The 23,621-nt window shown below is 40.9% G+C and overlaps 1 protein-coding gene across 1 annotated transcript in view; it reads right to left on the reverse strand.

Annotated features, from left to right (window-relative positions):
* Positions 1 to 3,954: 3,954 nt before the first annotated feature.
* The window catches only part of LOC121671952 (collagen alpha-4(VI) chain-like), a 32,041-nt gene continuing 12,374 nt past the window's right edge, over positions 3,955 to 23,621 (reverse strand). The window contains exons 11-25 of the mRNA XM_042044299.1: positions 23,292 to 23,354; positions 21,635 to 21,697; positions 21,145 to 21,195; positions 19,567 to 19,602; positions 19,377 to 19,439; positions 19,005 to 19,067; positions 16,990 to 17,025; positions 13,830 to 13,866; positions 13,224 to 13,235; positions 12,625 to 13,112; positions 10,667 to 10,757; positions 7,760 to 8,431; positions 6,831 to 6,924; positions 6,352 to 6,623; positions 3,955 to 4,676 (exon numbers count right to left, since the gene is read on the reverse strand). Of these exons, the coding sequence (XP_041900233.1) occupies positions 4,504 to 4,676; positions 6,352 to 6,623; positions 6,831 to 6,924; positions 7,760 to 8,431; positions 10,667 to 10,757; positions 12,625 to 13,112; positions 13,224 to 13,235; positions 13,830 to 13,866; positions 16,990 to 17,025; positions 19,005 to 19,067; positions 19,377 to 19,439; positions 19,567 to 19,602; positions 21,145 to 21,195; positions 21,635 to 21,697; positions 23,292 to 23,354 (2,214 nt within the window). The 3' untranslated portion in view covers positions 3,955 to 4,503. The remainder of the gene's footprint in view (positions 4,677 to 6,351; positions 6,624 to 6,830; positions 6,925 to 7,759; positions 8,432 to 10,666; positions 10,758 to 12,624; positions 13,113 to 13,223; positions 13,236 to 13,829; positions 13,867 to 16,989; positions 17,026 to 19,004; positions 19,068 to 19,376; positions 19,440 to 19,566; positions 19,603 to 21,144; positions 21,196 to 21,634; positions 21,698 to 23,291; positions 23,355 to 23,621) is intronic.

Below are 23,621 nucleotides of genomic sequence, written 5' to 3' on the forward strand. Positions count from 1 at the left end.
TACTCTTCGCACACTCTTACACTCTCTCTCTCTCTCTCTCTCCTTACTTACTCGCTTACTCTCTTGCTCTCTTGGGCCTGCTCAGAGCTGCCAGCTGCAGCTCTGAGCAGTGCCCCTATACCCACGCCCTTTGCAATAAACCGCATGTGTTCCAAGATCTGCTTACAGAGATCTCCCGTCCGTAACCTACACAAGGCCTTTTCTGTTTCTCACCCCACCGCGCCATAAAGAAAGCTGGAGAAGCACAAGAAGTTGGGAGGGGACACAGCTGGGACAGCCAATCCACACTGATCCAAGGGATATTCTATACCACATGGCAACATGCTCAGCATCTAAAGCTGGGGAAGAACAAAAAGGGAGATGTTCAGAGTGATGGCATTTATCTTCCCAAGTAACCATTACACATGAGGTAGTTCTGCCTTCCTGAGGATGGCTGAACACCTGCCTGCTCATGAGAAGTGTTGAATGAATGCCTTGTTTTGCTTTCCTTGCGTGCATGGCTTTTGCTTCACCTATTAAACTGCCTTTGTTCCAACCCTTGAGTTTTCTCCCTTTTACATTCTCAGTTCTCTTCCTTGGCTGCGTGGGGCTTAGTTGCTGGCTGGGGTTAAACCATGGCAGTCCTTTCTAGCTGCTGGGACTAGTGTAGAAAGGGTTTGCCTTGCCTAAGGTACGAATAACTCAGTTTTCCTCATCACATTTTTAATGTGCACTACAGGAATTCTATCCCCTTCTACAGTATGTAAATTTTTGACTGGTCAGGGCCAGTCTGATTGGCAGATTCCCTGGTGTTCACTAACCAGGCAGCCTTCACTAAATGCTAAATGCCAGTATTTGAAGGTCCCACCACCCACTGCTCTCCGTGCAGTCTTTAACAGTCCATTACATTGTTTGATCTTTCTAGGGGTTGCTGTACAATAGGGAATGTGATACACCCACTCAAATGCCATGTTCTTAGGCCCAAGTATCTATGAGATGGTTTTGGAAATGAGTTCCAATGATTCATTTCTTTCTGGAGTACTGTGTTGCCCTAAGATTTGCTTTTCAAGGCCCATGATAGCGTCCTGGGCAGTGGCATGGGGCACAGGGTATGTTTCCAGCCATCTGGTGGTTGTTTCTACCATTGTAAGCACATGGCACTTGCCGTCATGGGTTAGGGAGAGTGACATAGTCAATCTGCCAGGCCTCCCCATACTTGTATTTCAGTCATTGTCCTCTGTACCAAAGAGGTTTTAACAGCCTGGCTTGCTTAATTGCATTTTTCACATCCATGGATAATGTCTATGGCTAAGTCCACTCCTCAGTCACAACCCCACCTATCTCTTCCTTGATGTCCCGAGGTGTCATGGGCCCACTGAGATAGAAATAATTCACGCTTATCCTGCCAATCCAAATCCACCTGAGACACACTTCAGTCTTGGCAGCTGCTGGTTGTTCTTACGTTTTTCAGTGGCCCGACTCTTGGGTGCATGAGCATCTACATGATGTACCTGCACAACCAGATTCTCCACCCAGGCAGCAGTACTTTGCCACAATATGGCAGCCCAGATGGGCTTAGCCCTATAGTGCCAGTTATTTTGCTTCCACTGCTGCAGCCAGGCCCACAGGGCACTTGCCAGCATCCAGGAATCAGTATAAAGGATTGACCACTTTTCCTATTCAGCAGAGTCTAAATCCAGCTGGACGGCTTTGACCTCTGCAAATTGACTCGATTCACCTTCTCCTTCAGCAGTTTCTGTGACTTGTAGTAAGGGACTCCATGCAGTGGCTTTCCATATCTGATGCCTTCTCACAGGATGGCAGGTTCCACCCAGTAAAGAAGGCATATTGCTTCTCATATTCTGCTAACTTATTCTATAGTGAGGCCTTTTCAGCATGTATTACCTCCTCAGGTGACATTCCAAAATCTTTGCCTTCTGGCCAGTCCATGATCACTTCCAAAATTCCTGGATGACTGGGGTTCCTTATTTGAACTCATTATGTGATCAATGTGACCCGCTTACTCCATGTAGCATTAGTTGCATGATGTGCCCAGGAAAGCCTCCCTCAGAACATCCAATCCAACATGGGTAATCAGGGTGTCAGGAGAAGCACCTAAAAATCTGGATCTCCTGTGCAGGTCCCTTCACTCTACTTTGTTTTATGGCAAAACTGGATTTCGAAAGGATTTGGACTATTTTCTTCCCTTTCGCAAAAACTTTTTCTGCTGTATTGCCCCACACAATGGTATCATCAATGTACTGCAGGTGTTCTGGATCTTCACCCTGCTCCAGGGCAGTCTGCATCAGTCCATGGGAGTAGGGCCTTTTTCTACCCCGGGGCAGCTGATTTCAGGTATACAATAATACCTCCAAGTGAAAGCAAAGTGTGCCCTGCACTCTGCCGCCAAAGGGACTGAAAAAAAGGCATTAGCAAATGTTAATTTTGGCACAGCACTTGGCTGCCTTTGACTGCAGTTCATATGGAAGTTCAGCATGTCTGATCCAGTGGTGCTGAGCAGTGGCATGACTTTATTCAAGCCACAGTAGTCTGCTGTCAGCCTCCATCCTCCATTAAGCTTTCTCACTGGACACATGGGGCTGTTAAAGGGCGAGCAGGTCCTGCTGATCACTCCTGGGCTCTTCAGTCAACAAATCAGTTTATCGGTGGAAATCATGGAGTCTTAGTTGATGCAATATTGCTTCTGGTGCACTGCTGTGGTAGTGATTGGCACCTATTGTTCTCCAGCCTTCAGCAACATGACATGTGCCGTCTAAGAGACCAGGTAAGGCAGACAGCTGTTTAATTTCCTCTGTCTCCAGGACAGCTACACTGAAAGCTCACCAATACCTTCTTGGGTCCTTGGAATACCCTCTCCTGAGACAGTCTATGCCAGGGATGTATGGACCCACTGGTCTAGTCACAATGGGATGCTTTCACCACTCATTCCCAGTCTAAGGCTAATCTCAGACTCCAACAGAGTCAGCTGCTGGGATCCTCCCGTCTCTCCAGGAACACAAATGACTTGTGCTCCTCCATAGCTTGATGGCATTAGGACACACTGTGCACCAGTGTCTACTAAAGCCTTGTACTCCTGTGGGTCTGATATGTCAGGCCATCAAATCCACACAGTTCAGCAAACCCAGTTATCCCTCTCCTTCACGCGGCTGGAAGCAGGGCCCCTCTAATACTGATCATAGAATTCCCTGCTAGCTTCTTCTGCAAGCGGACAAGAACTTCTTTCCATAGAGTCAGTAGTGTAACCAGCCCTCCCATTCTGCTAAGAAGAGCTCACTGTCATGCATGGGATTTCTCTGAATCAGAGCAAACCCAGTATTTTTAAAGGGAGTGTTAAAATTTTGTACAAGGAAAGCTGGCACATATTGTTTTATATCCAGTGACATCCATCTTCATGTATGGAATATATGTCATTATTTCACTTTATTTCTTAAGTAAGAAACATTTTCTGCAAAATTTTTACAGCTCTTCTTCCAGTTTAATCTTTTTTCTTTCTTTCAAGGGAGCATATAGAAAGATGCTGCTAGATCTATTCTTGTATCTTGTAAGTGAATCCAGAGAAGAATAAAATTCCAGGTGAGTACAGCCACCTCTGCAGAATGGCCTGTGGTGACAAAGTTAAATGCACCGTGACATCTACAGCCATAAAGTGGGCAACAACAGAGTTTGGGTAAGTCATCAGAGTATGAGATTTCAGCTAAGTCCTACCCTTCTGCAGGGCACTGCATTTACTGTCCTCAATCAGATGTCCTCAGGATTTTTTCTTTCACTCGAGAGCAGCCATGAAAATCTAATGTTCTAAAATAAAAGCACTTGTCTAACATCTGGTAACTAGGAAAGGGGACCAATGCTTATTTACCAATGGAAAGCCACACCATGAGAATATGCTTACACCTGTTTCAAGAACTAACAACAGAAGTAAAACATTTGAGAATGATTGATTTTATTCACATATTGGATTATTCCGAAGGAAAAAAAAAAAAAAAAAGAAGCCAAGAATGACTCTATGGTAATAAATCTCTTAAACCCTGTTAAGTGAATTAAGTTGTAGGAATTCTGTCATTTGAGATCTAAATGCTTTCTGGTATTTTCTATAAGGAGGATAAATGTAAGCAAACACATCAAAATATTTTGATGTTAGTGTCTTGCATCTGATATTATTTTGTGTAATTCTCTGAGGCACTGCTTTATTTTATGCAGTATATTCAGAAAGTGCATATTTTTGTATTTATGGAAGAAAGTCAAGTTTCAATACTCTTATGCCTTTTAAACAATGCACTGTTGGCTAACAAGAGTTTCTCAATACTCAACATGTTAGATCAATGGAGAAATAGCCTAAATTTTATTTTCACAGTTACGTTACCAGATAATAACTTTATAATCAAGTATTTCTTTCAACTGAAATATGGGAGCCAAGTGGTTATGTAAAGCTTCCTCTTTGAATGCCTTTTCCACATCAACCTGATAGTCTAACTGACAAATTAATGTAATTTAAGTGTCTCTGCACTAGGAAGACTCTATACACAAGAATCCACATTCTTCTTGTGTTTCAAATCTATTTTTATTGCCTCCACAGCCCCCATACCAGAACTGACCACACATTTTCTGCTCTTTGTCGTAGTACCACTTCAAAATGTAATTCTGACATTCTCCGCTATCTTGAACAAGGTCACATGCATCTGGAAAAGGGAAATAAGAGACAGATTTAATGAAAGAAAAGTCTACCCTTCTCAGAATTGTAAATTCAGGGAAAAGCAATGTTCAGTGCAAACTGTCAGACAAAAGTAGCCAGTCTTCAAGGTCTTATAAAGATTCACTAAGTATTCATCTATAACCCCACAGTGTCAGCGTGAACACCCTCTTTTCATGATATCTTTACCCAGAAAGAATTTCTGAAACAAGAAGATTTTCATTGCCATAAACAGAAGGAATGCTAAAAGGTGTTTACTTTTCTAACATAAAATTTTTATTTAAATGATTCTAAAATAACTATACCTGGTCCATAGGGATTAGTAGAATAAACTTTTTAATAATTCCCCTCTTCTTTATTCCAACTTCTTATACTGGTATCCATCAATAAAATTTCGTAAATTAATATACATAGGTTGTTAAACTATCCATGATAGTCTCTTAGCCAAATCCAAGAGTATTACAGATTCAAACTGCATAAATTAGCAAAGCAGGTGAGAGAAGCATAGTTTGTAGCAATCTGGTATTCAGTAAGAACAGATCAAATCATCTTTCATCGATGTAAATTTGGAGTTACTCAAAAGAAGACAGAAAGGCAGCTCTAGACTTTGGTGCCAGTACAACACTAAAGAGGAAGAACTGAGAAATAAAGAAATATACCAATAACAATACATTTTAAAGATTTAAAATGACATAACCTTCTCCTAACCAACTGAAAAGCAAAAATTTCAAGCAAGAGATGAGCACAAAGTACATCTCTCAAAAGGCAAGTTCTGGAACATGTTTTTAGAAGTAAACTGTTGGGTCACTAACTACAGCACGGGATTGGGAAAGGCAGTTCATACATCTCTCATAACTGACTTGGGTCATTTCTCACTTAAATGCAGTGACCATGACTACTTCCTCAAAGGAAATATTTTATTTATATATTCATTTATATCTTCCTGTTACTAATCCTCTCTCATCATGAATGAGGCTACCAGACATTTCCAGAACCATTCTTGAGTGGAGAGAGATGAAAAACAAATGGATAACAGCTGTAAAAATGAGCAACCACACCCCAAACTGTCCAGATACCTTTTCATTTATTTTCACATAAATTCTCTCTAATTGTAGTTTAAAAAAGAAAAACACTCAATAGTGTTAAAAGAATATCAGTGACAAATAATCTCACAATCAGCTTCCCATACCTATATCTAATGGCAAATCTGCAATGAAAAATGCATCATTAGGAAACAAAGTCAAAACCATGAAGTATATATATTTTGATACCTCTGCTGATGGATCCTGTTCTTCCTACAGGAACAGACTGTAGCAGAGATATATTTAGCTCCTCCACGTTCAGCTAAATTAACAGCAGGAGTAACTCACTAATTGCAGTGCAACTTAGGGATTTTAAAATGATTGACTGTTTTAGTAAGGTGGATTAGAACTTTATATGATATTATTACAAAAAGTTATAAATCGAAACTGAAGTTATAATGACACCTGTAATTCAGTCTTTAATTACTATATAGATTTGGACTGAATACTAATATATGGTGACTAAAAGCTTTGGAAAAATGTAATTTGGAATTCTTCCTCTTGTAAAAATATTCAATTGAGTCCTTCACAATTTAGTCTTTTTACTGAATTAAAAGAGATTTTCATATTCTCGAATCATACCATAATCATTACAGGCACCTCTAGTTTCTACTGTTGTCTTTAAGTTTTTCTTGTTCTTCTCCTGAGCTTTTCCACACTCTTGAGGCTTTTCTCTTTTAGGATCTTCCTCTGTGAAATGTTCATTCTCCACAAAATCATCTCTCATTTCTGGCATTGTGTATACAGGTTCTTTGGCATTCTCTTTCATACTCTTCATGACTCTACTTTTATTTTTTTCCACGTCTTCCAAAACTTGACTGGAACCAGTTTCAGCCATTCCAGGAAAAGGCATCCTTCCAGGGATAGGGGGGGAAAAATATATTTAAGCACCAATATGACCTTGAAAAATGCATCTGGTTCATTCCTTCTGAAAAACGTGAAAAAATTTTGACCCCGATCCCATTTCTATTATAACTACTTTGAATGTAACTACTAACCCAAAGGGAGAAATCTTACATTCAGAGGTACACACTCAAGAAGTTAAATAGGCGATTTCCAACCTTTCTGTCGTAGATGCCTCCTGTTGTACATCTCCCCGATCTAAGTTTTCACACTCTTCTTGAAGTTCAGGTGAAGGATAACTGTTCATTTCTTCTGTGAGAAAGCACAGGTAACATAGGTGAGTTTTAAAGTCCATGAAACCCCAATACCGTTAATAAAAAACCACTACATGGCTGTTTTTGTGAACCGGAATTTGCATCTTTCATTAAGTAACACACTACATCCCGAGTGACAGACACCATGTCCAGGAAAATGAAAATTATAATAGAGATCAGCTAGATGAGAATGACTCCTAAACCAGTCTTTTGTACTTTTGTCTTGCTCTGTAATACACTATTTATCCTTCTATAGAAAATTTGACATCTCCAAGCATATGCTCCTGATGAGGATTTTAAATAAATGGCGATTTCCTTTTTGATATTCTCTTGTTTCCATGTCAAAGCATCTAAGACCTTCTAATCTTCATAAATGTGTCTTGAAAAGTGAGTCCTCTCTCTGTTCCGTATAGAGGTTAAGGTCAAATGTGCTAAATATTTATCCTGTACCTGTCCAAAAGCCTAAATAGGCATAAACAGCTCAGTAAATCTGGATTTGCCAATGGTCTGAGGAGAAATGTGGGCCTAAATCAGGAATATGATGTTCTCTTAGCTGAAGAATGGTCCATCTTTAGTGAAAGTGGAGTCCACAAAGCCACACATTAAATAAAACCTTAAGGGGAAAAGACTACTTAAGACTAGAATAGAATGCTGTTCTGTCATTACTGGCACTATCATTAATGTCCAGCATCTAAGGTAAACTAATCATGAAAGATAAGCAGCTAAGTATGACCAGGAACTGAATGGTAACATATACATACTGACTACCTTTTTCTACACAGCATTTGTCTTTCATTCCATAACTTAAGCAAATGCCACTGTGTGATACTTACGTTGTAGAAGATTTAGGAATGCCCGGCTAAACCTCTGAGCATACACCATCTCTGGTGTGGAAAGCCTGCCCACTGTCAGTAAGTGCTGGTCTGTGGGGGAGCTTGACATCTCCACCAGCTGATTGTCACTCACATCTCTGCCAAGTGCAAGAGTGAACAAGGTGAATCCTTGGCACTTGGCTCCGAGTGAAATCTCTCTCAGCTTTTCTCTGTCCCATGTGCTTGTTTTGCTTCCAACTATTGTAAATATGACCCTGTGAGTTCTTTGTCTGGGGGCTTTAAAGAACACGTTTTCAACTGTCCACTGTAGAGCAGAAGCAATGGCTGATGGCCCTTCCAGTTGGTGAACAGACTCTTGGATGTGTTTCTTCATCAAATCTTTATTGCTGTATGTGACTAGATCAAACTCCAAGGCCACAGGTGTCTGGTTTCTGTCAGGCAGGAAGCCCCTGGGAGCCTGCTGCACCAGTGCCACTCTGATGCCTCCATATGATTCATTTGGCTGTGAGGAAACGACAAACTGATCCAACATGTTGCTCACAAAGTCTTTGGCTCTCTGAAACTCTTCACTGCTAATGCTGCGAGAGCTGTCCATGATGTAAGTGATATCCATATCCATCTGAACCAGGGGAGAAAAAGGCACCTCACAGTTGGTTCTTGGATTGCATTTATCTAGAGAGGAAGAGCCAATAGGCATTGAATTATTTAGCAATACAACAAAACCAATGATTTATAAAAAAAATTCACACAGTCCTGTAGATCTGTATAACATTTGTGTGGCCAGGTTTTGGTAGTGGGGGGGCTACAGGGGTGGCTTCTGTAAGAAGCTGATGGAAGCTTCCTCCATGTCCCGCAGAGCCAATGCCAGCCAGCTCCAAGAGAGACATGCCACTGGCCAAGGCCAATTAGAAATGGTGGAAATGCCTCTGTGATAACATATTTAAGAACAAGAAGAAGGAAAAAAGCTATTGTGCAGATTTAATTGTGGCCAGAGAAAATCAGAGTGGAAATATGTGACAGGAGCAACTCTGCAGACATTAAGGTTAGCGGAGAAGGAGGGGGAGGAGGTGCTCCAAGTACCAGAGCAGACATTCCCCTTCAGCCTGTGGTGAAGACCATGGTGAGGCAGCTGTGCCTCTGCAGCCCATGGAGATCCATGGGGATGCAGAGATCCAGCTGCAGCCTATGGCTGAACCCCATGCTGGAGCAGGTGGATGCCTGAGAGGAGACTGTGAACCTGTGGGAAGCGCATGCTGGAATAGGTTCCTGGCAGGGACCTGCAGACCCATGGAGAGAGGAGCCCAGGCTGGAGCAGGTTTTCTGGCAAGACTTGTGACCCTGTGCCTGAAAGACTGCACCCCATGGAAGAGTGACCCATGCTGCAGCAGTCTGGGGAGGACTGTTGCCCGTGGGATGAACTCACATTGCAGCAGTTTGCAGAAAACTGTTACTTGTGGGATGGACTCCCATCTCGTGTTGGAGAAGTTCATGAAGAACTATGTCCCATGGGTGGGACCCCACACTCTCCCTGAGCAATGGCAGAAACAAAGTGTGATGAACTGACCATGACCCCCATTCCCCATCTCCATGTGCTGCTGGTGGGGAGAAGGTAGAACTGGGAAGGAGGGAGGGGTGGGGGGAAGGTGCTTTTAAGGTCTAATTTTACTTTTAATTATCCTGCTCTGATTTTGTTAGTAATAAATTCAATTAATATTTCTAATTAGAGTTTGTTTTGCCCATGGCAGTATTTGATGAGTGATCTCTCTCTGTCCTTATCTCAACTCATCAACCCTTCATTATATTTTCTATCCCCTGCCCAGCTGTTGAGGGGAAAGATAGAGAGGCTTTGGTGAGTGCCTGGCATCCAGACAGGGTCAGCCCACTACAAAAGAATCTTTTTTATTATTCTTAAACTTTGATCCAGAAAAACCAAACAACAAAAAAAACCCCAAACAAACAACAAACAAAAAACCACCAGCCAACAACATGGGAGCTTGAAATTTTTTTGTTCTAGCAAGGAACGACAGATGAAGAAGTTTTTGAGATACCATGGGAAATTATTCATGCCTAAGAGCAGAAAAAGATTCATAAGGTAAAACTTCATGGATAACAGTTCCCAGGAGAAATTTTCTTCTGTTCAAATCTAAACATTGTAAAGGACACAGAATCAAACTCTATTTTTCATCTCAGGTCATTGTTTAACATTTTGACATATTATCATTTAGTAGCTTCTTCCCCTCTCACAGTGTAGAATTTATAGCAAATGAGCCTGGTTTCCCAAAATCATACTGCTATTTTAAGTGCATTTCTGTTAAAAAGGAAATGCTAAACACAGTAATTCATTTCACATGGCTGAGACAGAAATTAATTATACAGCTTTTGTGGTTTTGAGATTCTAATTCTTACCATCCACTGAAGAGGAAGTTAGAATTGTAACTCCTCAGCAGTGGTATTCTGTAAACACAAAATGATCTGTCACAGAGGGCAAGAAGGCCCAGCTGCAGAAGGGTTCAACTGGCTGGAATGTCAGAGACAGAAAAGGGAGTGAAGTTTCCACTGTAAAGGAGTGAAGTTTCTCTTGGAGATGACAAGAAACAGCCACAGCACTGTCTTGTAGCCAACCTGTAATGGGAACACTCAGACACCTCCATGGGCTGAGTTGCTCCATGCAACCAACTATACTGTTCTTAACACATCTCTGCAAACTCCTTGTAGAACCATTTATGGCAGTAGGATTCTGACCAATGTGTTGTTCATTAATATTTTTCTTTTATATTTCAGCACAGGCATGTTTAAGGTGTACCATAAAAAATCCCCATCACTACTTTGCAAAATAAAAGCTATAGAATTTGTCATTGAAATGGTAAATAGACCAATACAACGGATGCAATTAGTAAAATGTCTTACCAAAGCAAAGTGTACAATATGTGATGCCCTCCAAATTTTCATCCTCTTGTCTTTCCCAAACAAATAATTGAAATCTTCTAGTGTCATCAATCTGTGTTTTAAAGCAGGCACAAAAGTAACATTAGAAGATGGGCAAAACGTATTAAAACTTTTTCTTTTTTCGTTTTGTTTTTTCTGCCAGTGAAGGATTATCACCTTTTCTTAATGGGTGCTATTTTTCTACAGAGAAAAGGGCAGGATATCTCAGCTCTTTCTGGGACAAAGAGTGAAGATGATTTCTTGGGAGAGAAAATTCTAGCATTAGAAAGTTCTAGCATGAGAACAACCTATGTGCTTCCTGTGATCATCTGAAGAAAGACAATCTTTACAGTAGAAGATTTGAACACAGAATTGCTTGAGGAACCCTGAAGAAGCTCCAGAATTCTACAATTTCACTGACCACCACCCAACCTCATCCAAATGTGGTCCAATGGAAAAACATTTCCTTGTGGACTAAGATAAATAAAAATGGCTCTAAGATATCACAGTATTACAGGATATAATGGTGAGCAAAGAAATAATTACTTCTTTGCATTAAACTTCAGCTTTGTGTGTTATACACAACACAAATTCTTATTAACATCTGTAAAGAATGTTATACATAGAACTCTTCAAAAGAATTAGAATTGGCAATGACTGTGTGAGTGATCTCTAAACTGAAGTTCCTAAAGCAAAGTAAAGCCAATAAGTATCTGTGGCTACAGACTTGTAGGATCATAAAGATTACACCAACTCTCAACTGCAAGGGCAGAAATCCATCTGAAAGAAAAAGGGAAGTTGTATTTACTTGGGGGGTGGTGGTGAGGCTGATTGCCTTGCCATCATTTCAAATTTAAGGGAGTGCTGGGCAGAGAATATTTTGCCTTTCCCCCTGCTAAGCAGCTCTTTTAAACTTTTCTACTCTGAAGGCTGATTTATGTAAAGTCACCAGATGCCATCACATGCATTCAGAGTTTCAATCTGTTTATACTAAGTAAAGAAAATACTGATTCTTGCTCCTGCTTATCCTGTGAAGCAACCCAGGCAATAAACTATAAGCTTCCTTCTCATATGTCAGCAGAAATTTTTTATTCTGCTAAATTATCATTCAGCCAGAAAAATACAAGAATCAACTAAGAAATATGAGGCTGCATGAGAACAAATATAATATGAATAATAAAGGGCTGACTTGGATGTTGCTAGATCAGAACTTAGACTCCAAGTTTTGCACTTTTCATCATGTACAAGTGAACATATTTCCTTTTAGAAGGAAAATTTTGAGGAAATAACAGCTGGAAAGGATTTTATTTAAAATTAAAACTGAGCACAGATGATATTAAACAAATTGAAAAGACAGAGAACATAGAATCTATATTATGAAACCTTAAATAAATTCAGAATTGCCTTCCTTTTGTACCTTGTAAAATAGACTGCTTATTTTTGTTTGCTATCTTTCATAGGAAGTCATATTTTAAAACAAAATTTCATCATTTTCTCCTGTACTAATGGCACTAAAGACATCAAAAGGAGCTTTGCTAACTTAATGTTCTTTTGAAAGAACCTAGTGTGCTTGAAGCCTTCTACTACTTTTTCTAGAAACTAGGGCCAGAGTTTGTTAGTTACATAGTTATTACGTGTCACAACTTCAGGAGTATAATGGCATAGGTAAGTAAGTGAAATTAACACAGCATTATGAAAATTCTCTGATTTGCCCTAAAAGCACAAGTGATTTATAATTCATGTGCAGAAAGAGGTCAGATGGTGATCATTATAGTGCAGTGAAACACTGTTTCTTTGTTAAAACAGTAACATTTACTGTATACCTTTCTAATAAGTGATTGGATAGTTCCTGTAGAACTTTGTGGCTTGAGAACAGGATTCGCTCAAATATCAAGCAGATACTCAGCAAACGGGTGACGGACTCAGTTTCCAATACTTACAGAGAAGGCACGTCTGACATTTGGCACTTCACTGAAGGCAATAACCACTGGAGTGATATCCAAGGCACTCAACTCAAGCACAGCTGTGCTGATGGCAACATCATCCTGTGATGGACCATTGGTAAAAAACAGGGCAACTTTCCTTGTGAGGATGCCCTGACGAACACGTTTGAAGACATTTCTTGCAACAAATCTCATGGCCGCCCCAATATTTCGTTTTCCAGTGGATCTCTCTAGAGGGATTCTCTGGACTGCTTGTAGCAGCAAGTTGCTTTTTTGGAATTCTGAGAATCGGATGAGGTAGTGCATGTTGGTATTGAAAGAAACAACAGAGACACGAGCGCCTGTTGGGCAATTGCTTTCACTGATCTTAACAGTCTTCAGCAATAAGGTAACAATGTTCCTCATTCTTTCAAATGCAGCTGGTGTAACGTCATCAGACATATCCAAGGCAAATACCACTTCAGTTGGATAAGCTGGACATGCGTCTGTATATCGAAGCAGGAAAGTTGTGTGAGAACCTTTCCACAACTCAAACATTGTTAGTTTTTTCTTCAAGTCTATAAAAGAATGGATGTGCAGAGACCAGGTGGGCTTACCTGATGCGCATGCTGGAAGGAAGAGAGGGAGAGCAATTAAATTATTTTGGACTCATATGCATTAAAATAATTTCATATAATTTCATATTAAAATAATTTCAAATATTCATTTGCTTTCAATAAAGAGCCTGACTAAAAGTTCAGACAACTGACAGAGTCTGTCAGTGCAAGACCACATTCCTCTTTTACAATCAAATACATGAAACAGTGCAATTTTACTGGATAAGAATTTTTAAAAATTGTCCTGGGTTCTGCTGAGCACACATGTCTGAGAATGCACACACGTAATCTGGAGGACAGCTGATATACAAATACTGTCTTCGCTAAGAGAACTCCCCAAAGGGTATTGGCACAATGCCAAAGATTAATTTACTCTTTAATGAGGAAAAGAGATATTTGTTAGTGTTTTTGTAATAAACACATAGGAAAAATGAGCAAGAAATGTATATCTGCTTCATACACCTGCTGAAACCCCTTCACAATTAACAACTACCAGTCAAACTGAACCCAGATACAAATTACCAGTTTTAGGGTTCTCAGTGAAGGCTATTCCATTTAAGAAGAGTGACTAGGCAGAATCAGAGGTAAAAGAAGTTCCCCACTTACGGCAGTTTTTTCGGGTAAAATTCACAAGTTCACAAGGCTGCAGGATCAAAATGAAAAAAGGAATTAATGGCAAACCCCAGACCAGCCCAGACTGGGAAACTCACTATTGGTTTGAGCTGAAGGTTGTATCCCAGGTCCTAAAATAATTTTCATTACAGTAAATCCAGAATCACAGAGTCCAGTTCCTTTTAATAATAGGTAGTACAGGGACTCTCCCCTCTTGCTGAAGAAACTAGGCACATTTTTTAGACATATTCTGTTGGCATTTAATGATGTTCTGAAGTATTAAGAAATCATCTATCTGTTGCAGTGGGGATACTGCAACACGCATATATCAAACCAGGAGTCCCGTGGAAAGGAAATATATACGGACAGACAGATTCTTGATTGCTGTTTCAGAGAGATGTTTATTTCTCCAGCCGCATGGCCGGGGCTCTGCCGAGGAACTGTTCCAGTCACGGGACCAAGGGTCCTTCTGCCCGCACAGGGAACACAAACCAACCAATGGGAACGAGGCTGAGCAGGGGCAGGGAAGCCCCGTGTCTGTGCCCTCAGGGCCCCTCTCCCAGGGCTCCATGGCAGGGGAGGGACCCCAACACCTCACCCGTTTTATTTTAATAAAAGGAGAATGAAAACAACTGGATAAACATAACAAGAACAGTTTCAAAACAAAACAAGCCACCCTCCTGAGTCTTTAAATGCCCAAACAGATTCTGTGGAACATCTTAGGGCTGACAGAAGGGAGACAGAACTCTCTGAGCATGCTTTATGGGGAAACTGAGGCAGGAGAGGGTTTAACTTCTTCCCTCCCCTTTTTCATCCCCCACTCGGCATTGGAAAGGGATTTTTGGGGAAACAATTGGCAAAAGCATGGTTTTGTGAGGGAAACCATGGATGAAAAAACGGATTGGGAATACACTGGAGGTAATAAGACATAGGGTAAAAGGGAAAGGTGGGATTAGGAAAGGGAGACTGTAGGGGGGGTTTACAATGGAGATATTGTCTAACATGACTACAATTTTTAACATATATACTGCCTTTTACAGGAACACCAGCAGGCCCAGTGACCTGCGATGCTTGTAACCCTTTTCTACCTCGTATAATTTTGAATTCCACTACCTCTCCATCTCCCAAGCTTGGGATGCATTTTTCAGGGTTATTCTTTTTAATAGCAGTTCTATGCACGAATATGTCTTGCTGGTTGTCACACCTTGTTATAAAACCATAATTTTGCTTAACATTATACCATTTTACTATCCCTAAGATCTTAGTTACTATGATCTTTTCCTTTTTCCGAGTGGCTGCTGATTTCTGTCTCGCTGCGTCTTTGCTCTCTCCTTCGGTCGCTCCCGTGTTGGAATTGTCGGGGCTGCTGGTGCCTGCGTGCTTTTCCCGGGGTCGCGTTCGGGGCTGCGCGGGCCGGGCCGGGCCGCGCCGCTCAGTTCTCCGTGCGTCGCCTCCTCTGGTCGCTGTTTCGCTGCCGCTGCCAGGCGCTGCACCCACGTCTCGGCCAGGCCCCCAAGCAACGACTCCCCCGCGCCCCGCTCCAGCGCACGTCTCGGCTGGGCGCGGCTCCGCTCCACCGCCACCGCCGCCCGCGCGCCGCCCCTCTCGGCCGGGCGTTCCCGGGGCTCGCTCCACCACGCGCTGCGCGGGGCCGGGCGGGCACCGCCGGGTCCCGCCGCTCTCGCCGCGCCTCGCTCCGCCACTGACACTGCGGCTCGCGTGGCTCCGCCCGCGCGCGGGAACTGCCTCGTTGCTGCTCGCAGAGCGCTCGGTGCACGTGGCCTGGGCCGCACGGTCCCTGCGCCAGGCTTCCCTTCGCCAGGACACAGCTGACATTGCTCAACAGTCTCGGTAATTGAATAATATTCACGAAAATATTCTTCCATCGGCATATATTTTGACTCCAATATTAACTGTGTCCAAACGGTTTTCCAAAAGCCCTTGGTAAGAATTAAATCCCAAGAAACATAGAAAAAGTTCTTAAACAACCATGCCAGGAAGTGTCTCAGTTCTTTATGAGCTTGAATCAAGCTAAAATTTACAAATCGTTGTTCAAGAATCATTTTAAGTTTAAGATAAATGTCCATATGCGGCTCTGAGAGCCAAGAGTCTTCCCACAGTTCCTCCATGGTTTAGATATGGAACAGCAAAACAAAACCAAGAAGAGGAATCCAAAGTTTCCAGGGTTTACTCACACAAATCAGTCGCTTAGGGATCGGGGATCGTTCTGCTCACAATTCTCCACCATTATGTTGCAGTGGGGATCCTGCAACACGCATATATCAAACCAGGAGTCCCGTGGAAAGGAAATATATACGGACAGACAGATTCTTGATAGCTGTTTCAGAGAGATGTTTATTTCTCCAGCCGCATGGCCGAGGCTCTGCCGAGGAACTGTTCCAGTCACGGGACCAAGGGTCCTTCTGCCCGTGCAGGGAACACAAACCAACCAATGGGAACGAGGCTGAGCAGGGGCAGGGAAACCCCGTGTCTGTGCCCTCAGGGCCCCTCTCCCAGGGCTCCATGGCAGGGGAGGGACCCCAACATCTATCCATTCTTCATTTTGTTTAATAAATTGATCTAGGATGTCACCAGTCAATGGCACTTCCATAAACAATGGGCATTCCAGTAGCGACTCACATAGGAAGAGAGAGGTCCATGAAGGAGAGGAGGATGCCATCCGGACATAGAACATACCTTCAACAGTATTGCCTGCAGGTAGTCACCCATGCAAGGATTAATGAAGCCTTTACTCAGAAGTGTTCATTTTATGTGGGATTAAGACTGTGAAGAAATTCTGCACTTCTATTCCCAGTGAAAATAACTGTTGCTGAAGAAATGCCTTCCTTTACAAGAGGGGAAAAAGCAACCCTAACATGAGCTGGTATGTCAACTGATATGAAGAAACTGATAAATGAATATTAATGGTCCAACAGTTTGCAAAAGCTAGCACATGGTTTTAATCCACACGCATAATTGTTTCTCATTCCTTGGTTGCTTGCAGAATGGAAGAACCCACTGCACACTCTGACAAGCACATGGAAAAGATACTGGTTCAAAACAGCTAATTGTGCTCATTGCTGTCAGTGATTACAAACGGAGGACTAAAGATAATTCCATGTAGTATACAGTTAGCTGTAAGGTGATTACTTACTTCCATTAAAATGGTGCCCACTGGTCCCTTGGCACCCTGAAACAAATTAAACACAGGTCGAAGAAATCAGACCCTGATAATGCATTTCCATTACTCTGTAGCCCAAAGAAAATGCAGGCAAACAGTGTTTCCCAACAACTGTTTATGAATTTGAAATACGAGGAGACAGTGGTTCCCAGCATAGATTTCTGTGGACCTGCTTGGAGTTGCAGTCTACTTTATTTCTTTAATATTTATTTCTCAGTCCATTTTCCTTAATGGTTTTTAAATTTTCAATACTTGTTGCCCTTGAGGACCAGCATAATTCAGAACTGGGTTCCTTTATAAACAGCAGTTTCTCTGCTATGGTTCTGTTATTTGCACTTCACATACTTTCCAACATCTGGTGCATGACAAGCTTTCCCTCTCCTCTTGTACAGTACAAACCCCACAGTTCTACCCTGGAAGATCGTGCAGACCATATACACATCATGACAGCTTTGCCTACTCTGCAACCTTCTCCTTGGGAGCTTTGGGAAAATAACAGCACTCCAAGCATCTTTTTTTCAAAATAAAAGTATTGTTTAATCTTCATAACAGGAATAAAATACAGGAAAAATAACTAATTTTCAAGGGAGTCTGAGAGTATTCATCATGTGTGCATTTCAGATACGTAAGAAGACTACTGAAAAATTTCACTTAGTCCCAGGGAGCTGCACTGAGATACAGCAAACAATTTGAACTCCACATCGCACTTCCTTTTCCTTACCCTCTCTCTACCGTACCACTACAGTGGTGGTGACTGAGCTGTGCAGACTTGACACATTGGATAATCAAATCACCAAGGATGGGTGAAACAAGCCTGTCTTGGCTGGCCCTGCCTACTACCTGTACCTCTTCCTGCATTCCTATCTCTTCCACTTCTTATAGTGTTCCCACTTTCTCATTTCACTGATTCACTGCTACTGCAGTAATCCCACCAAACCCATACATCCCAAGCTCTATTCTCATTTCTACACTTGAAGAGATGATCTTGAACTTGAAATATCTCTGAAGACTTCTTGTACCATGGACTGGCAAGGCCTACAGCTGTGGATCATCAGCTCACAAGATCTGTCTATCTGTGAATTTTGTGAGTGGCCAAGCAGCAGAGAGAGCAATGTACTCCAGCAGGCACTCTTAGCCATTCTGTGCCCAGCATCATAGAATAAAGTGGGACAGGTACATTCATTAACCAACACAGTGGAATGAGAAGGGAAAAAAAATGTTTTCTAAGTTGCACACATCCTGTGGGCCATGTTTTACAGGTAAAGATACTGTTACCAGTAATGTTCCACATTTAAACTGAAAGAGTAAGCTTAAGAAAATAAACAAGAAAGTCACTAACACTAGGGATTGTCTCTGGTCACTGTGGAGCTGATTTTCAGAATTGCCACAGGGTAAAGACAGACACATACAGAGATTTTCCTAACTACCTAAAGGGCTAGTCCTAAATCCTACTGAAATCCACAATCCTTTCATCTGCTTAGATAGAGAATAAAACATTTTGTTGTATAAAATGCAGAACACAGACACTGGAAAAGTACATCAAGGCATCTACTTGTATTATGGATTAACAGGTTATAGTCAATTTAAGCTTTAAGTAAGTGCCTTTAACTTCAAGTTTGATTTTAAATGGCTTTTCTTTTTAAATTAAAAAAAAATGCATTGGCTTTCAGCAGATCTATTCAGTTCTATATTTCAGTATTTTCTGTTCTTTTAATTAGATATTTACCCAGCCTAAAGACAATACCAGGTACTGTGGAAGAAATTCGGGCCAGCATTGTATTGTTGCAGTTCCATTTCCACCGGGTGCTCCTGCGCACACACACCCACAAGCAAGACATAACTCTGTGCAACTGCCAGGCCGATTAAGCATAGTTTACCATGTGAAACACTATTAGATATTCCATCGATCTAATAGTAAGTTCAAGAGCAATTCAAGGGTGATTTTTAAAAATAAAAATTTTATTTAAAAAAAAATAAAATAAAATTACCATAGGTCCTGATGGCCCTTGGTCACCTGGATCTCCCAGGGAACCTGGTGTGCCAGCATTACCCTAAAAATAGAAATCCAAGTTTTATTCTTTATAATTGCATGCACTAGTACCAAATTTTATCAGGCAGATAAACTGTAATAATACTGTGAGTTGGATCCTGCATTTTCATAGACTACCACTCCTAAGAATTATAAGCAACTATCACTTATGAAGATTTAGACCTGCATTCTCTGAAGACCTCTTGCCCAACTTATGGCAATAAAAGATTAGTGTGGGAACCAATTTAAAAAACTTTTGGTAAGAAACACTTTGGGTGTAAGGGTTTTACTTTTAGAACTCTCACAGAGTTAGCAGATTTATCATTCTTACTCTTCTACCCCTAATTCCTTTGGGTCCTTCAGCTCCTGGAATGCCCGGATCTCCTTCTTCTCCCTGAAAATTAATGAAATCCAGAATTTGTTGGAAAGGAGAAGACAGATAGAAACACAGGCAACTTCTTCCAAATAAGAATAATGTAAAACAAGACAAAAAGCACACAAACACGCCCATGTAATCATACCTGTGGACCAGGATGTCCTATGAATCCAGACTCTCCCTATGAAAAGAAAGGACAAAGATTTCATAAGAATCTGGAATGTCGTAATCTGCTTAGAGTTTGATGTCATTAAACCAGAAACAATTTCAAAATTATTCTCAGCTTTAGAACCCATCCGAGTAATAGTGGCTGCTAGTCTGGTCTCAAATGACACCATTTTAGATTAATACCTTGCTCATCTAAAACAAGAGCATTTTAAGAATTTCCAATAGTTTCTAAATTTTTGAGAATATTCCATTTCTCAAGTAAGTGTTTTATCAAAACTTATTCATGCCTCCTAATAACATGTAGAGGAATTCATGTGGAGCAATTATCAGTAAAGTATAACATTCAGAACTCAGTGTTTGAATGTAGTTTCAAAATTTTGTACCACCCAGACTAAAAAATGATACCATAATATTTTCTTGGCTTACTAGAAGTCAAGTCATCAGCTGTTCTCAGTTACTTCAGTTTTTAGTGTGTTCTTTGTTCGTCCATGAGAAATACAGAAGCTCTCACAAAAACCAATCAGAAGTGAAGTGTACCTTTCCTAAACACCAGAATTCACACTACCTATATATGTCCTTGTCCTCTTGCATACAAAGTATGTGTAACCCACGAAACCCTGCCATCAAAGGAAATTGGTAGAGCTAAGACAGTAAGAAAAGAGATTGGAAAATAAGAAATATCAAGAGTCATTTTACCAAAAAGCCATTTTTGAAAAAGGAGTTTATCTATTGCAGAGGCTCCTAGAAGGCCTTTCATATCTTTTCTGCAGCTTTCTGCAACACTCTGGCTCTCCCACAAAAAGAGAGAGTGAACAGATGGGCCTACCAGTGAGATTCACTGGACCCTTTCTGTTTCACAAGCAACAAGAAAGGACTAGTTGCAATACTGCACAAACTCTTTGAAAGGAGAACTGCAGCTGTTTCCAACATCCTGACCACTTTGTTCATGCACTGATCCACTGGTGCCGTGATTTTGACCTCATACTTTCTGTATACTTTTTATTTTAGCTGAATTCTTACACAATTTTAGGGAAGTAGCCATTTAATTACTTTTTTTTTTCAGCACTGTGAGTGGAATGATAAAAATTTCTTAGCAATCCAGAAGTTAATCCTCAGATTTTACTGCTGACCTTAGGAGAACAAAGAAGAATATTTCACATTAAAACAGCAAGGGTGTTTGAAGCGTATCATCCCCAACTTCGTAGTTGAGGAATCCCTCCTCTGAAAGAAGAAAAATTAAAAAATCCCTTAGCGGCTGGCCTACCAATACTTGCCAATAACAGTGTCTGGTCAGGCAGGCTGAAGTGTGAAGAAAGGACTGTGTACTCCAAGAAGTACAATCCTCCACATATACATACACACATCAGGGAAAGAGTAAGAGTGAGTGGTCCTCAAAACAATATCCTATGGAAAAATATCTCACAAGGATTGTGGTAATCCTGAGCCTCTCACCGAACCATAGAAATGCACCTGGCATTCTTTTTAATTAAATATGGATGGTCATGTTTGATGGCACAGTAGAATGGAGACTGACTCTCTGACTTGAAGCACCCACCTTTGCTCCTTTGCTTCCTTCAGGACCATAGGCATCTCTGCCATCCATGCCCTGTGTAGGTTAAATATACTATGAGTTAGCTTTTAATAGAGGATTAGGTTTATATCCAATTTCATTTTGGAAAAAAGATGTCCCATTACAATGAGGTGCCCATGCCGTTAAGACTGATGAAGTAGGACAAGCTACCAAAACACAATCTAAAACCTAGCAAATGATGGCAAAAACTGTAGAGGGAAAACAAGGACAGAGGTCATAGTTCCTTTCCACTGTGTGCCCTACATTTATCATACTGTCTCACTTCTAGAGAATTTGAGGGGAAAGATATTCTCTCTAGCCCACAAGAAATCTGGTGTCCATAAGGAAACTGAGAACCAAAGGTGAAATAATTTTAATGGTATCAAATAGAGAAAATAGAAGGGAATGAACGGTACTGATTCAGATGGATAGGTATTAAAATACAAGAGTCCCAAATTATGGCAGAAAGACTCACAGGAATGCCTCTCTGTCCAGGTGGTCCAACTAGGCCCTTCTCTCCAGGGTCACCAGGTTCACCCTGTTATAATTGAAACACAAAAGCCATTAGGTTTGGCTCATTCAGGAGAGTTCTTCTCTCTGAAACACAAACTTGTCTCTTAAACTGAAGTGTGCCTATACATTTTATAGATTACTTGATGCTGGGCAAAAGCCTTCCATTACAGACCATGTTTCATGGACTGTTCCTGGTGGTGGAACTGGAACGGACTTGGCAAATCAGAACATGCTGAGCACTCATGCGGCTAAACCCCAAAGGCCTTTGTTCAATACAACTCCCATTGTTATAAAGAATTACAAGCGAAAAAAAGTGGAGTTTGAAAAAATATATATTAATGGTAGCAGGATATATTCTGGAATTCTACCAGCCTGAAGCATCTGTTGATAGCAAATTATATTTCCCAGGCAGGCTGTCTGCATTGTGTTCTTAGTCCTCTTGCAAGGTTTCTTTTCTTCAATTCCATTTTTGTTTTCACTTTCTTATTGAACATTCTTCTAACAAAGACCTTAATATTAAACAGCACAAAACCAGACTGAGAAAATGGAATGTATGATGGAGATTCCTATATATCTTCCCAATTTTTGTCACTGTTTTAATATGTTTCCACACAGTGATGTTTTTCATAGTAGCACTTTGACCTTCTGGTACCTCTCTGTCACTAAATGCTACAACCCTTCAAAGAGGCTGAAAGGCTTAGCTAACTGGTGTTATTTGTGATTTTTAGATTCAAAGATGCAACGACACCTAAATTGAGTTATTTTTATTAAATAAAATCTCACATATCAACACACATAAACGAAAGGAAAGTAAGGATAACATTTATTATAAGTAAGTAAACTCTAACGTGAACAAGCTGTTAGTATTAGCCTTTCTGTTTGACTTCATGCTTATGCAGTTCATCTCAACATGCGCATTCCTCTAAAATAGACATCATAACAGTCAAGCTTCCTTGGACTTGTTTGGAATCTTTAGAAAAACAAGGTTAACATAAGCAGCTTCTTTGAACTGGGAAGGTCAGATTGGAGGTTAGGAAAAAGTTCTTCGCCCAAGGGTGAAGTCACTGATCCAGTGTTAATCACTGGAACAGGCTCCCCAAAAAAGTGATCATGGCACAAAGCCTGTCAGAGTTCAAGCAGCATGAATGATGCTCTTTATGGTTTAGTTTTAAGTAGTCCCGCAAGAAGCAGGGAGTTGGACTTGATGATTCTCATGGATCCCCTCCAACCATTATCTACAAGATATTCTACGATTCACTGGTGAGTATTTTCAATGGATTGGGCAAATTCTAGGAATCATAAAACAAATTCAAGGGTCAGTACTGCCTTCTGCTCCATTTTGTGAGAAGCCAGGTCCCATTCAGAACCATTACCTCAAGAGCAATTACAACAGTGGTCGTGGCAACACTAAAACCTTCTTAGTATAGCACTGGTATGTGTAAGATTACCTTGAGCACATCACTTGTCTTGCCATGCAAGCTAAAAACATCTTAAAAACTTAACATTCTGCACGTTTCACAGTACGGAACTGCCCCTTGTTAGTCCATGCTTCTTTGGTCAGATTCTTGAATGAATGACACTGTTAGATTGCTGCAATTAGATACTTTAAAAATTTTTACCTTTGCTCCTCTTGCACCTAACTTTCCAACAGAGCCAGGTGAACCTGGAGTTCCCAGACTACCCTGTAATAAGAAGAATCAGTTAAAAGGTGCACAATGACAAAATCAAGGGCTCACTGCACTCAAAGATTCATTGCCGCTTGAAATTACTATGGAATCAGTAAAAATAATAGGCTTTTGAGGGCCACAAGTAAGTTACTGGTCAAGCTATCATTCCACTTATTTCCTGCCATCTGTACAACTGCCATAAAATTCTCAAAATGTTATCAAGTATGACATAAATGTTATTTTCCATCTACATAGATACCTAGTTAATACATGCATATATGC

Source organism: Corvus kubaryi, unplaced genomic scaffold (assembly GCF_017639235.1).
Source record: "Corvus kubaryi isolate FWS band 111438036 unplaced genomic scaffold, C.kubaryi_AGA036_p1.0 37398, whole genome shotgun sequence".
Taxonomy (NCBI): Eukaryota; Metazoa; Chordata; class Aves; order Passeriformes; family Corvidae; genus Corvus; species Corvus kubaryi.